The sequence below is a fragment of the Polyodon spathula genome, chromosome 37, assembly GCF_017654505.1.
Source record: "Polyodon spathula isolate WHYD16114869_AA chromosome 37, ASM1765450v1, whole genome shotgun sequence".
Lineage (NCBI taxonomy): Eukaryota > Metazoa > Chordata > Actinopteri > Acipenseriformes > Polyodontidae > Polyodon > Polyodon spathula.
The window spans coordinates 3,690,044-3,704,546 of NC_054570.1; the positions used below are offsets into that span (position 1 = coordinate 3,690,044).

Below are 14,503 nucleotides of genomic sequence, written 5' to 3' on the forward strand. Positions count from 1 at the left end.
GAGCAAAAAAATGAAACACACTTTCAACACAATTAGAGGGAGACACCCAACACTTAGAAATATGTTATAAGTCTAAATAAAAAAACAGAATCTCATTTTAACATACTGAATCTGTTTCTGTAGATCCTGTTGTGGCTTCTCCCAGAGAAATTACAAGTGTGATGCTGCTAATAATAGGGTCCAATGAGGAATGGTGACTTGTAATTGTACCTTTCACAGAGCCTGAGAACCTGAGAGAGAAGTCAGTAGCTGATCGGAGAGGAAGTGGTTTATCAGAGGACTTCAGGGGAATTATTTAGCAACAACTGAGAGGATTGTACAGAATTACAGCACAGAAGAGAGAAGAGAAACAGGAGAGAGGGGGAAGAGAAGAGAGAGAGAAACAGGAGGGGGAGAGAAAAGAGACAGAAAACAAGTTGAGAGAAAAGAGAGAAACGAGTGGGGGAGAGAAAAGAGACAGAAACAGGAGAGGGGTAGAGAAAAGAGACAGAAACAGGAGAGAGGGGGAGAGAAAAGGACATCTCTTCAGAGTGGGAAACAGGAAAGGAGAGGTAGAAAGAAAGAGGGGGAGATAGAAAGAGGGTCAAGAAAGAAGGGAGAGAGAAAGGGGGAGAGGAGAGAGTGAAGGAGGAGAGAAAGGGGAAAGGGGTGGAAAAGAGTGAGGAGGAAGAGAAAGAAAGAAGAGAAAAAAGAGGGGAGAACAAGAAAGAAAGCAATAGAGGAAAGAGATAGAGACAGAGAGAAATAGGAGAGAAGAGAGCAAACTAACCCACCCCCTTAAGTACACCCCTTGCCCCCTCCCCTCGATGCGGAACCTGTTTGCGGAGGGGCTGTGTGGGGTGCCCCCCCGCACCGGCGCCTCTGTATGTGGGCTCTACACTCTGGTGGTTTGCTCCATGCAGGTGGTATTCGAGACAGGGCACATGAGAGAGGTTTACATCCGAGCGAACTCTTCCCTCTCCTCCCATCCCCTACCCCCAGACTCCATCGTCTACCCCCTCTACTGCACCCTGCTGGCCACCAACGGGCTCACACTCGCCCTGGCCCTCGCAATGCTGCTCTGCATCTACAGGGGGCTCTGCTGGGGGCTGATCCTCTTTGCCGCCTGGCTCTTGCTCTATGCCCCCCTCTCTATTATCCTCATGGTCCTGATTGAGATGCAGCTCAATCTATCAGAGCTCTCCATGCGCGGTCTGGAGTGGTTTGGGCTGGGCTGCCGGTTACTGGGAGACGCTTTCTGGCTGGTCTTCGTGGTGACTCATGCCATAGAGCTGTACCAAAGAGCTCGCAAAGGCAGTCCCCACCCCCATCCCCCCCCCCTTCACCCCCGTCCTACGTCGACCACCCCGGTCCCCCTCACCTCCGTCCCGTCCTCCGTCCCCTCTCCCCCTAAGCGGATTCCACGGGGGGTTTAACTTCAAATTTCGTAAACTATCTCACCACACTCTACGGAAGGGGGGAGAGGTAGAGGGGAGGAGAGAGGAGAGAGAGGGAGAGAGTTTTTATTGTTGCTCTTATATTTCATAACATTCCTGTTTGTTTTAATACCCTGTAAGAGATTTTACTGTTTAAAAGTCTACATATTAATAAAATAATTCAGAAGTTATGATTTCAATTCAGTTTACTTTACAGTTTGTTTTATTAACTCAATTCTTAGTCACGGAAGGACCACACTTCCTAAGAGAGATAAACATCTGCCCTTGTATTTGAATTGCAGTGAGCTTGAGTGGAAGAGCGAGAAATTGTCCATGTTTTCTTCCAATTAACATTGCAGTTTAGAAATGAGTTCCAGGAAACACAAGCTTTAAGTCTTGTATAATCTAAGTATGAGAAGTGCTGTCTTACAAATCTGTTGTTGGACTTGGAATCAAATAAACTAACATTACGAATATGCAAATCTAGAAAGGAAGGCTGTAAATGATTACATTCAAATGATGATTTACAGAGGTGAAAGAGGTTATTAGGAATGACTTTAAATACTATTGCATATTCACTTCACTAGAACATTACATTTATCTAAAAACATTCTTGAGTAATTTACAAGGTCTCCATTGGCTTTTAAAAGATTATACACAAATATAATTATCAACCCATTTTTGCTTAAATATAGATTTCCTTTTGTACAAAATGCATCTGTTGTTCCAGATAAGAAGTTTTGTGAGGTGAGAAGTTGTGGCAAACAGCCAATCTTGCCGCTCTCAGTAACTCAAGATAGAATCCGGTGTGTTTACCCAGCAATTTTTGATTATCAAGGTCACACTTAAGCATATTCATTTTGGAATATGAAACCACATTGAACCATCCCCTGCCAAGGCCTGCCTGATCCATTTCACTCTAAACGTGTTCACAAAATGTGTGACATTTTATAACGTTTAATCCCCTTTACAATATTCATTGGACAGGACAGTTTCTTCAATTGTATGATTTCCAAATTAAGTAAAAAATTGCTTTAATTACTTTATCTGACCATATAGAGGGAGTAGAAATCCCTAAAGCCGGATCAACCAACCTGGATATCCCTTCCGCTGTGGAGAGTAAAACCTTCCCTTGTAAAGTGAGGTCTCTTTGAAGTCAGACATTAAATATCTGAGAGGCCCTTTTCATCCTGGGAGAAAAGTTATGCTCGATTCTATGGATTATATTTTTTACACACAGCTTGACTGCCGCTTCGTCCCTGGTATTGATCTCGTCCTGTACCAGGTGGGTCCGGCCCGCTCCCTCTGGACTGGATGGGGACCATTCCAATATAGGGGAGACCGGGGACAGCTGCAACATGGGACAGTTGGAACACCTTGAATTTCTCCAATCACAAGCAAGCTAGAGTGCCATCACTGACTCAGCACATTCTCACTTCAGGTCTCTGTCTGCCTGTAGGAGAGGAGCAACCTGTGCCAAAGCTCTCAGATTTTATCGCCAAAAATCTAGGAGAGTACATTTTTTCCCTGGCATTCTCACCCCTGATCTCTGTACTTATAATTGACACAACTGATTGTTCTTAGTTTTGCTGTTTCTTGCTGGAACATGAGGTTTAGTAATGTCTCCCTGGGTTTGGGCCAGTTGTAACACGTGTTGCAATTGACCTCAAACAACATTAGCTGAACTGTATCTGGGCACATGAAATTCTTGCTTTAAAAAGCCTATCCTTTAGGGATGTTAATTTTCAATATGAACATTTATATTTTTCAATAAAGATATTCAGTTTGAGTTAAATAAAAACAAACATATTTGCTTTATGTGAAAATTGATCTGATCATGCAGTTCTTCAGTTAAATGAAACATGCTGTTATTGAATCATTCTTCACAGAATGTTACATCTGTATTACAATTGTAGGGCTTGTTAGCGTGTAAAGGCTCATTTGCAACACTGGCACCAATTCAAACATTGAATCAAGTCAAATATGGATCAGCTAACACATTAATATTAATAGAGTGTGGTGGTAGTAAAACAGTAAAGGGAAGCAAATGAATATGCAAGGAGGGGCCCCCAAAACGAGAACAACTCCAGGGCCCCATTAAACATAATCCGACCCTGCAGGCAGCAATGATAACTACTCAGAGAGGCTGAGCGCTGGTACTGAAACACCAATACAAAGAGCTCCCCACTGCACTTTGGTTCCATTTACAAAACCAGGATAATAATATGGGTTCCTAGGAAGAGCAAGGGTGGAAAACATTGCAAAGTTACACATCACACAGTATTCAATCATGAGATCCACTATCTGTAACTGCTTAATCCTACCTTGCTGAGCCAGAGCCTAACCCAGCAGACACAAAGCAGGACAACACCCTGGAGGGGATGTCTGTCCATCACAGGGCAACTAAGAGAGGCCATTCCACCTAGCCAGCATGTCTTAGAGCTGTGGAAGAAAACCCACGCGAACACAGAGAGAACAAGCAAACTCCACACAGACAGACCCGAGTCCAGAATTGACCCAGAACCCTGGATCTGTGAGGCAGCAGCCCTAACCACTGCGCCACTGCACCACCCTTCAATCATTCATGTCATAATGATATTCTGTAATTAGAAATGAATTTCAGAAATACTCTTCATTTGCAAGACATTCAGGTGTGTGCCCAGGAAGGACGCCTCTGTCTCTCGGATGATACCGAATTGTAACGGAATTGTGATAACGCTTCCGATACCAACTGCAGAATCATTTCGCCTGGCTCATCCTTCAGATACATAGTGGAATCACTTACTGCCATGACAGTAAGCCAAGTAAGTGACTCTCATACCTGCAGACCAGCATGGGGGAGAGGGGTGCTGGATGGAGTTGTACCTTCAGAGAGGATTCAAAGTAAAGTATATATATGAACTGCACCAATCGTGCTGTGTTTGTATAAGGAAGCCTGAAATATACTTTGCTCTGGTTTGGTTTGTTTTTGTTTCTTTAACTGAGCTGCTCATATTGCAATAGTTAAAGCATCTGCTTTGTTTGCCAGGGCTGCAGCGCACACCTGCTGTTACTGCAGATAAAAAGCAGAGCGATTTGAATGTCTCCATGGCAACAGGTTTCCAGTACAGGCTGTGCGTGTTGGTACCGCCACAATAGCACTGTTAAGTGGGGTACAATCCCCAATCCTCAGACCCCTTCCCTAAATATCTTGGGGTCCCTGAGTAGGTAACCAAGCCTGCCAGGACTGGTACAGAATTCAATGTGTCTTGATAGTCACCATGGCAAACCGCAATAGAAACAGTGCCACCCCCAAGCACCCTAAACCAGCAATACCAGCAATACTTTATATATAAACTGTCTAAATCATGTTTTGTGTCACAATGTAATATAATAGACTATGAATATTGAAACACAGGGCACAGATCTCTATATAATATCATATGAATATTCTTTTAATATAATAAACTGTGAATATTGAAACACAGGGCACAGATCTCTATAAAATATCATATGAATATTCTTTTAATATAATAAACTGTGAATATTGAAACACAGGGCACAGATCTCTATATAATATCATATGAATATTCTTTTAATATAATAAACTGTGAATATTGAAACACAGGGCACAGATCTCTATAAAATATCATATGAATATTCTTTTAATATAATAAACTGTGAATATTGAAACACAGGGCACAGATCTCTATAAAATATCATATGAATATTCTTTTAATATAATAAACTGTGAATATTGAAACACAGGGCACAGATCTCTATAAAATATCATATGAATATTCTTTTAATATAATAAACTGTGAATATTGAAACACAGGGCACAGATCTCTATAAAATATCATATGAATATTCTTTTAATATAATAAACTGTGAATATTGAAACACAGGGCACAGATCTCTATAAAATATCATATGAATATTCTTTTAATATAATAAACTGTGAATATTGAAACACAGGGCACAGATCTCTATATAATATCATATGAATATTCTTTTAATATAATAAACTGTGAATATTGAAACACAAGGCACAGATCTCTATATAATATCATATGAGTATTCTTTTAATATAATAAACTGTGAATATTGAAACACAGGGCACAGATCTCTATATAATATCATATGAATATTCTTTTAATATAATAAACTGTGAATATTGAAACACAGGGCACAGATCTCTATATAATATCATATGAATATTCTTTTAATATAATAAACTGTGAATATTGAAACACAGGGCACAGATCTCTATATAATATCATATGAATATTCTTTTAATATAATAAACTGTGAATATTGAAACACAGGGCACAGATCTCTATATAATATCATATGAATATTCTTTTAATATAATAAACTGTGAATATTGAAACACAGGGCAGAGATCTCTATATAATATCATATGAATATTCTTTTAATATAATAAACTGTGAATATTGAAACACAGGGCACAGATCTCTATATAATATCATATGAATATTCTTTTAATATAATAAACTGTGAATATTGAAACACAGGGCACAGATCTCTATATAATATCATATGAATATTCTTTTAATATAATAAACTGTGAATATTGAAACACAAGGCACAGATCTCTATATAATATCATATGAATATTCTTTTAATATAATAAACTGTGAATATTGAAACACAGGGCACAGATCTCTATATAATATCATATGAATATTCTTTTAATATAATAAACTGTGAATATTGAAACACAGGGCACAGATCTCTATATAATATCATATGAATATTCTTTTAATATAATAAACTGTGAATATTGAAACACAGGGCACAGATCTCTATATAATATCATATGAATATTCTTTTAATATAATAAACTGTGAATATTGAAACACAGGGCACAGATCTCTATATAATATCATATGAATATTCTTTTAATATAATAAACTGTGAATATTGAAACACAGGGCACAGATCTCTATATAATATCATATGAATATTCTTTTAATATAATAAACTGTGAATATTGAAACACAGGGCTGCAGACTTCCATGAATTGTGGGTGTGCCAGTTCCTCAAGATCTTGTTGCTGTCTCACTTCTTCCAGCTCCATTTCTAGCATACTTACTAGTTTATGCAAATCCTGGATCGCGCGGCACTTTACGCACACTTGGTTTAGCTCCGCTGGGTTTTCTCGGATTTCCCACATCAAGCAGGTGTCACAGATTACTGGCTTGAAGACCATGTTGAGGGTTTTTTTTTTTTTGAAGTTTAGTTTCTTCTGCAGCCGTCAACCTGCTTTCAAACTGCTTCGAAACTGCTCTGTACTTTTCCACGCCTGTACTTCTCCCACTCGCTGTCGCTTCCACTCGCTGTCGCTGGGAAGACTGCCTCGTTAAACTGCTATGTTCTGCTGTGCTGTCGGCTCCTAGTTTAGTCTTAGGGTGATAGACATTGACGACCGCCTTAGGGAGGTTGCTGAGCCAGAGCCTAACCCAGCAGACACAAAGCAGGACAACACCCTGGAGGGGATGTCTGTCCATCACAGGGCAATTAAGAGAGGCCATTCCACCTAGCCAGCATGTCTTAGAGCTGTGGAAGAAAACCCACGCGAACACAGAGAGAACAAGCAAACTCCACACAGACAGACCCGAGTCCAGAATTGACCCAGAACCCTGGATCTGTGAGGCAGCAGCCCTAACCACTGCGCCACTGCACCACCCTTCAATCATTCATGTCATAATGATATTCTGTAATTAGAAATGAATTTCAGAAATACTCTTCATTTGCAAGACATTCAGGTGTGTGCCCAGGAAGGACGCCTCTGTCTCTCGGATGATACCGAATTGTAACGGAATTGTGATAACGCTTCCGATACCAACTGCAGAATCATTTCGCCTGGCTCATCCTTCAGATACATAGTGGAATCACTTACTGCCATGACAGTAAGCCAAGTAAGTGACTCTCATACCTGCAGACCAGCATGGGGGAGAGGGGTGCTGGATGGAGTTGTACCTTCAGAGAGGATTCAAAGTAAAGTATATATATGAACTGCACCAATCGTGCTGTGTTTGTATAAGGAAGCCTGAAATATACTTTGCTCTGGTTTGGTTTGTTTTTGTTTCTTTAACTGAGCTGCTCATATTGCAATAGTTAAAGCATCTGCTTTGTTTGCCAGGGCTGCAGCGCACACCTGCTGTTACTGCAGATAAAAAGCAGAGCGATTTGAATGTCTCCATGGCAACAGGTTTCCAGTACAGGCTGTGCGTGTTGGTACCGCCACAATAGCACTGTTAAGTGGGGTACAATCCCCAATCCTCAGACCCCTTCCCTAAATATCTTGGGGTCCCTGAGTAGGTAACCAAGCCTGCCAGGACTGGTACAGAATTCAATGTGTCTTGATAGTCACCATGGCAAACCGCAATAGAAACAGTGCCACCCCCAAGCACCCTAAACCAGCAATACTTTATATATAAACTGTCTAAATCATGTTTTGTGTCACAATGTAATATAATAGACTATGAATATTGAAACACAGGGCACAGATCTCTATATAATATCATATGAATATTCTTTTAATATAATAAACTATGAATATTGAAACACAGGGCACAGATTTCTATAAAATATCATATGAGTATTCTTTTAATATAATAAACTGTGAATATTGAAACACAGGGCACAGATCTCTATAAAATATCATATGAGTATTCTTTTAATATAATAAACTGTGAATATTGAAACACAGGGCACAGATCTCTATATAATATCATATGAATATTCTTTTAATATAATAAACTGTGAATATTGAAACACAGGGCACAGATCTCTATATAATATCATATGAATATTCTTTTAATATAATAAACTGTGAATATTGAAACACAGGGCACAGATCTCTATATAATATCATATGAATATTCTTTTAATATAATAAACTGTGAATATTGAAACACAGGGCACAGATCTCTATATAATATCATATGAATATTCTTTTAATATAATAAACTGTGAATATTGAAACACAGGGCACAGATCTCTATATAATATCATATGAATATTCTTTTAATATAATAAACTGTGAATATTGAAACACAGGGCACAGATCTCTATATAATATCATATGAATATTCTTTTAATATAATAAACTGTGAATATTGAAACACAGGGCACAGATCTCTATATAATATCATATGAATATTCTTTTAATATAATAAACTGTGAATATTGAAACACAGGGCACAGATCTCTATATAATATCATATGAATATTCTTTTTAAATGGAGTGACAGTCACTGAATGAAGTCATTGGCAGTGCTCTTGGTCTCCACCCATCATACTCAGTATATCATATCATGTCTAAACTGAGCTGGGATATTGAAACACAGGGCGCAGATCTCTATATAATATCATATGAATATTATTTTAGTATAATAAACTGGGAGGAGATCACTTTGGCACTGCTCTCTGAGTGTAAGGTAAGACTCTATCCTATAAAATTCAATATAATAAACTGTGAATATTGAAACACAGGGCACAGATCTCTATATTATCATATATATTCTTTTAATATAATAAACTGTGAATATTGAAACACAGGGCACAGATCTCTATATAATATCATATGAATATTATTTTAATATAATCTCTATATATATCATATGCAATATAATAAACTGTGAATATTGAAACACAGGGCAGAGATCTCTATATAATATCATATATCCATTATTTTAATATAATAAACTGTGAATATTGAAACACAGGGCAGAGATCTCTATATAATATCATATGAATATTCTTTTAATATAATAAACTGTGAATATTGAAACACAGGGCAGAGATCTCTATATAAAATCATATGAATATCTTTTTGATTGATCCATTGAAGGCAGGGCAGTGCTCTCTATATCCACATCATACTCCAACGTTGACTGTATATGAAACACATAAGAGATATAAAATATCTAGGAACATTCCTTTTCATATGCAAATGGGAATATCTTTGGGATCTATTAATATTATAAAATGATTTTTAACCACATATTTTAATAAATTTACATATCTTTGATTTATAGAATTTGATTTAACTATAGGGATTTCCAAAGTTGCTGTATATGGGAAACACATAAGAGATATTTGTGGAAATAATTCAACTTGCATACAGGATCTTTGATACTAGTTTTAAATGTTAATTGATACATAAACCATTATTATTATTATTATTATTATTAATAAGATGTATTGATTCATTCTTCTGTTATTTATGTGGTTGTTATGACAATGCTACTGTATATATATCTATGCTCAAAGTTTAACTTTAATACCTTTTCAAAGCTTGTTTTGAGGTTAAATGTAATTTGATGATCATGTATTTATTATTCTCCCATCGATATACACTTTGCATAGGAAATACATTGAACACCAAGGGGTTATATGAGAAGGTATAATTTAAAACAAACATCTATGCAACTCTGTTCAATTAAAAGCACAAAAAGGCTTTAGTTTGAAAGCAGGGGACCCGCCCTATTTTGCATAGCTCCTGCTGCAAACCCTGCTTGGTCTAGCTAAGAATTCATTCACACTGCTTTAATACCCCTCCGAACAAATCAGATGCGTTCAGCATTGCATTACGCGAGCATGGGTAAGCAGTGCATTGCTGGGTCTTCATGCAAATACAGGAACTGCACATCAATCTGCTAATTATTTCCACTGCATATTGAGATGTTTCTAAATGACTTAGAAAAGCGTTTTAGATATCTTAAAATATTTGAAGACATCTTAAAATATCTAGTAATATCCGGAAATGATTTAGAGATACCTATGAATTAATTTGAGGTATTTCTGAATGATAATACGGCTTGCCATAGTCTTCCAGTCATTCAAATCTAACAACAGAAAGACCAGCCAAACTGCAACATTCCTAATTACACTTTGTCTATGAGCAGATCGAAATGCTGAGAGACTAAATCTAATGTTCTACTGAACTGTGTACGAGTTGGAAAATACGGTGTTTTATATTATATATATATATATACACGCTATATAAATTAATGTACCAATATAGCTTAAAATACACACATATCCATCCATTGTTATTAACCGCTTAACCCTTTACAGGGTCGCGGTGAGCCAGACCCTAACCCGGCAGACACAGGCACTACACCCTGGACGGGACGCCAGTCCATCGCAGGGCACTTCACACACACAGAGGGCAATTTAGAGGACCAATCAACCTGATCAGCATGTCTCTGGACTGTGGGAGGAAACAGGCGGACTGTACCCAGAGAAAACCCAGTCCAGTGCAGACACGGGGAGAACACGCAAACTCCACACAGACAGGCACACCCAATGAGCAATGGTATGTGCAGCAACACTAACTATTCATTATCTGAACTGTGCCCTCCATCCATCACCCCCTAGAGAAAGGATCCTGCTTCCTCCAGTCCAGTGCAACACCACACACAGGCACCCCACACAGCACACACGAACACCAATGAGCAATGGTTGGGCAGCAACACGAGAATTCAGACTCTGAACTGTGCCCTCCTCATCCATCACCCCTCTAGAGAAAGGATCCTGCTTCCTCCAGTCCAGTGCAGGCAGGGGGCATGAGCACTGAAAACTGTGCCCCCTCTATCCATCCACCCCCTAGGAGAAAAAAGGATGCTGCTTCCTCCAGTCCAAGTGCAGGCTGGGGGCACTGACTCTGATGAACTGTGCCCTCCATGTCCAATCACCCCCTAGAGAAAGGATCCTGCTTCTCCAGTCCAAGGTGCAGGCTGGGGCACTGAGACTGAACTGTGCCCTCTATCCCTCACCCCACTAGGAGGGAAAGGATGCTGCTTCATCCAGTTTCCATGCAGGCTGGGGGCACTGAGCTGAAAAACTGTGCCCTCCATCCATCACCCCCTAGAGAAAGGATGCTGCTTCCTCCAGTCCAGTGCAGGCTGGGGGCACTGAGACTGAACTGTGCCCTCTATCCATCACCCCCTAGAGAAAGGATGCTGCTTCCTCCAGTCCAGTGCAGGCTGGGGGCACTGAGACTGAACTGTGCCCTCATCCATCACCCCCTAGAGAAAGGATCCTGCTTCCTCCAGTCCAGTGCAGGCTGGGGGCACTGAGACTGAACTGTGCCCTCTATCCATCACCCCCTAGAGAAAGGATCCTGCTTCCTCCAGTCCAGTGCAGGCTGGGGGCACTGGGACTGAACTGTGCCCTCCATCCATCACCCCCTAGAGAAAGGATGCTGCTTCCTCCAGTCCAGTGCAGGCTGGGGGCACTGAGACTGAACTGTGCCCTCTATCCATCACCCCCTAGAGAAAGGATGCTGCTTCCTCCAGTCCAGTGCAGGCTGGGGGCACTGAGACTGAACTGTGCCCTCCATCCATCACCCCCTAGAGAAAGGATGCTGCTTCCTCCAGTCCAGTGCAGGCTGGGGGCACTGGGACTGAACTGTGCCCTCCATCCATCACCCCCTAGAGAAAGGATCCTGCTTCCTCCAGTCCAGTGCAGGCTGGGGGCACTGAGACTGAACTGTGCCCTCCATCCATCACCCCCTAGAGAAAGGATCCTGCTTCCTCCAGTCCAGTGCAGGCTGGGGGCACTGAGACTGAACTGTGCCCTCTATCCATCACCCCCTAGAGAAAGGATGCTGCTTCCTCCAGTCCAGTGCAGGCTGGGGGCACTGAGACTGAACTGTGCCCTCTATCCATCACCCCCTAGAGAAAGGATGCTGCTTCCTCCAGTCCAGTGCAGGCTGGGGGCACTGGGACTGAACTGTGCCCTCTATCCATCACCCCCTAGAGAAAGGATCCTGCTTCCTCCAGTCCAGTGCAGGCTGGGGGCACTGGGACTGAACTGTGCCCTCTATCCATCACCCCCTAGAGAAAGGATCCTGCTTCCTCCAGTCCAGTGCAGGCTGGGGGCACTGAGACTGAACTGTGCCCTCCATCCATCACCCCCTAGAGAAAGGATGCTGCTTCCTCCAGTCCAGTGCAGGCTGGGGGCACTGAGACTGAACTGTGCCCTCCATCCATCACCCCCTAGAGAAAGGATGCTGCTTCCTCCAGTCCAGTGCAGGCTGGGGGCACTGAGACTGAACTGTGCCCTCCATCCATCACCCCCTAGAGAAAGGATCCTGCTTCCTCCAGTCCAGTGCAGGCTGGGGGCACTGAGACTGAACTGCCGCTTCACCGCGGAATGACACTTGTCATGTGACCCAGCGAGTTAGTAAGAGCTTCAGTGACGCATTAAACGAGTGCCTCTAGTGAAAGACGCAGCGTCGTTTCTCAGGGGATAAGAACAACAACAACAGCAAACGTCAGAAGTTTAAAAAAAAGAAAACCAGCCGAGTGCTCCCTCCCTCCAGTCTGCAGCAGATTTAAAGCAAGGAGAGCGACGTCACTCACACAGCCGCTTCACCGCGGAATGACACTTGTCATGTGACCCAGCGAGTTAGTAAGAGCTTCAGTGACGCATTAAACGAGTGCCTCTAGTGAAAGACGCAGCGTCGTTTCTCAGGGGATAAGAACAACAACAACAGCAAACGTCAGAAGTTTAAAAAAAAGAAAACCAGCCGAGCCCCGCAGAGTTTTTTTTTGTTATTATTATTTATTTAAATGTTGACAAGGCGTGCTCGTAAAGTCCCGTTTTTGTGTAATTTGTGTGGGTGTTTATATCACGCACGGCTGTAGCAGAGTCCTGAGCGATTCAATGGCGCTCCCGATACAGACTGGAGAAGACGAACGGGGCCGAGCCCGTTGCCATGGCAGCGCCAGCCACGGCGTTTCCAGAAGGGTAAGTTGTGTATCTGTCGGGTATGAGATGCCGGAGCTGAGAGGAGGGCTTTCTGCAGCTCACACCGCTCCCCTGTGTGAGAGAGGCCGACAGGAGACGCGCATTATTCGGGTCTGCTTTCGAGGCCACGCAGTCCTGTCCAGGGGCTCTCCCTTTTATTTACTTATTTTTGCATTGTTATTGGGGTTGCCACCTGGCCCCATAATTCAGGAACGCTTCGGGACGGGACATGGTTTTTAAGCTGCCCTTAAACTGAAAGCAGTAAACACGTGAATTGAGCACCAAGCACTTGCTTAATTTATACTAATTCTTAATTACCCGAATCATTGTGATCAAACAAATCTTACAAAATAAAAAAAGCATCTTGAATAAACATGCGTGTAGGTTTATGCAAGATATTTCTTTTTATTTTGTACAGAATGATATTTCAGTTCTCAATATTTAAAAGATGCTCTTTATATCCTATTAATTAGTAATATATAGCCCTAATTTACATTGACTCTCCCAATTACATAACAACACTGATCCAGTGTTCACGCTGTCTGGTGTCAGGAATAGAGAACAGCTGCTCAGTATTAATGATTTCACTGGGAGAAGATGATATAATATTAGAAACTATAAAGAAACTTTAAAATATATATATTTTAAAACTACTAATAAAATAAATATTGATGATGTACTTATTTATTTCATTTGTTAAAAGCTATTATTGTATTGTCATGCTGCCTCAAGATAATTAATCACCAGAATCAATTTAGCAAAGGTTTAGGGCTCAATTCACATGTTGATTTCCTTCAGTTTAAAGGCAGCTTCAAAATCCTGTTCTGTCTCACAGTGCTCCGGAATTATAGAGCCAGGTGGCGACCTTAATTGTTATTTTGTACCGTGTGGCCTCTTGACATCTACACTGCCCTGTGATTCACCAGTTCAGTAAAACGCTGCGATTGTGCAAAGACTAATCAAAAATACAAAACCTAATAATGCATTTGAAGATACACAGTTGTAGTGAAAAGTTTACACGCTCCAATAGAAATGTATCATTTCTAGAAATTCCTCAGACAAATAATTATAGGAACAATCTTTTGTAGCAAAAGTTTAAATTTTGTGGATGAGGAAAAAGTTATAAGAAAACTCCCAAAAAACAACAAAAGATTTTTCCTAAAATTCTTTGTTTTCTAGAAACTATAAATTTCCACTGGGCTGTGTAAACTTTTGACTACAACTCTCTGTGTGTGTGTGTGGGTGTGTCTTATATATAAAATCAGTCAGAATAATTGAGTATTCTAAATAAAATTACTACTCGAACACTTTGAGCAAGG

General features: G+C 40.7%; 1 protein-coding gene across 2 annotated transcripts in view; it reads left to right on the top strand.

Moving 5' to 3' along the window:
* The first annotated feature begins 12,788 nt into the window (after window positions 1-12,788).
* LOC121304291 (zinc finger protein 271-like) overlaps window positions 12,789-14,503 on the top strand; it is a 31,706-nt gene continuing 29,991 nt past the window's right edge. The window contains exon 1 of one of the 2 annotated variants that reach the window (XM_041235339.1): window positions 12,789-13,184. In XM_041235339.1, coding sequence (XP_041091273.1) covers window positions 13,101-13,184 — 84 coding nt within the window. In that variant the 5' untranslated portion in view covers window positions 12,789-13,100. The remainder of the gene's footprint in view (window positions 13,185-14,503) is intronic. The other variant, XM_041235338.1, reaches the window with a different exon arrangement.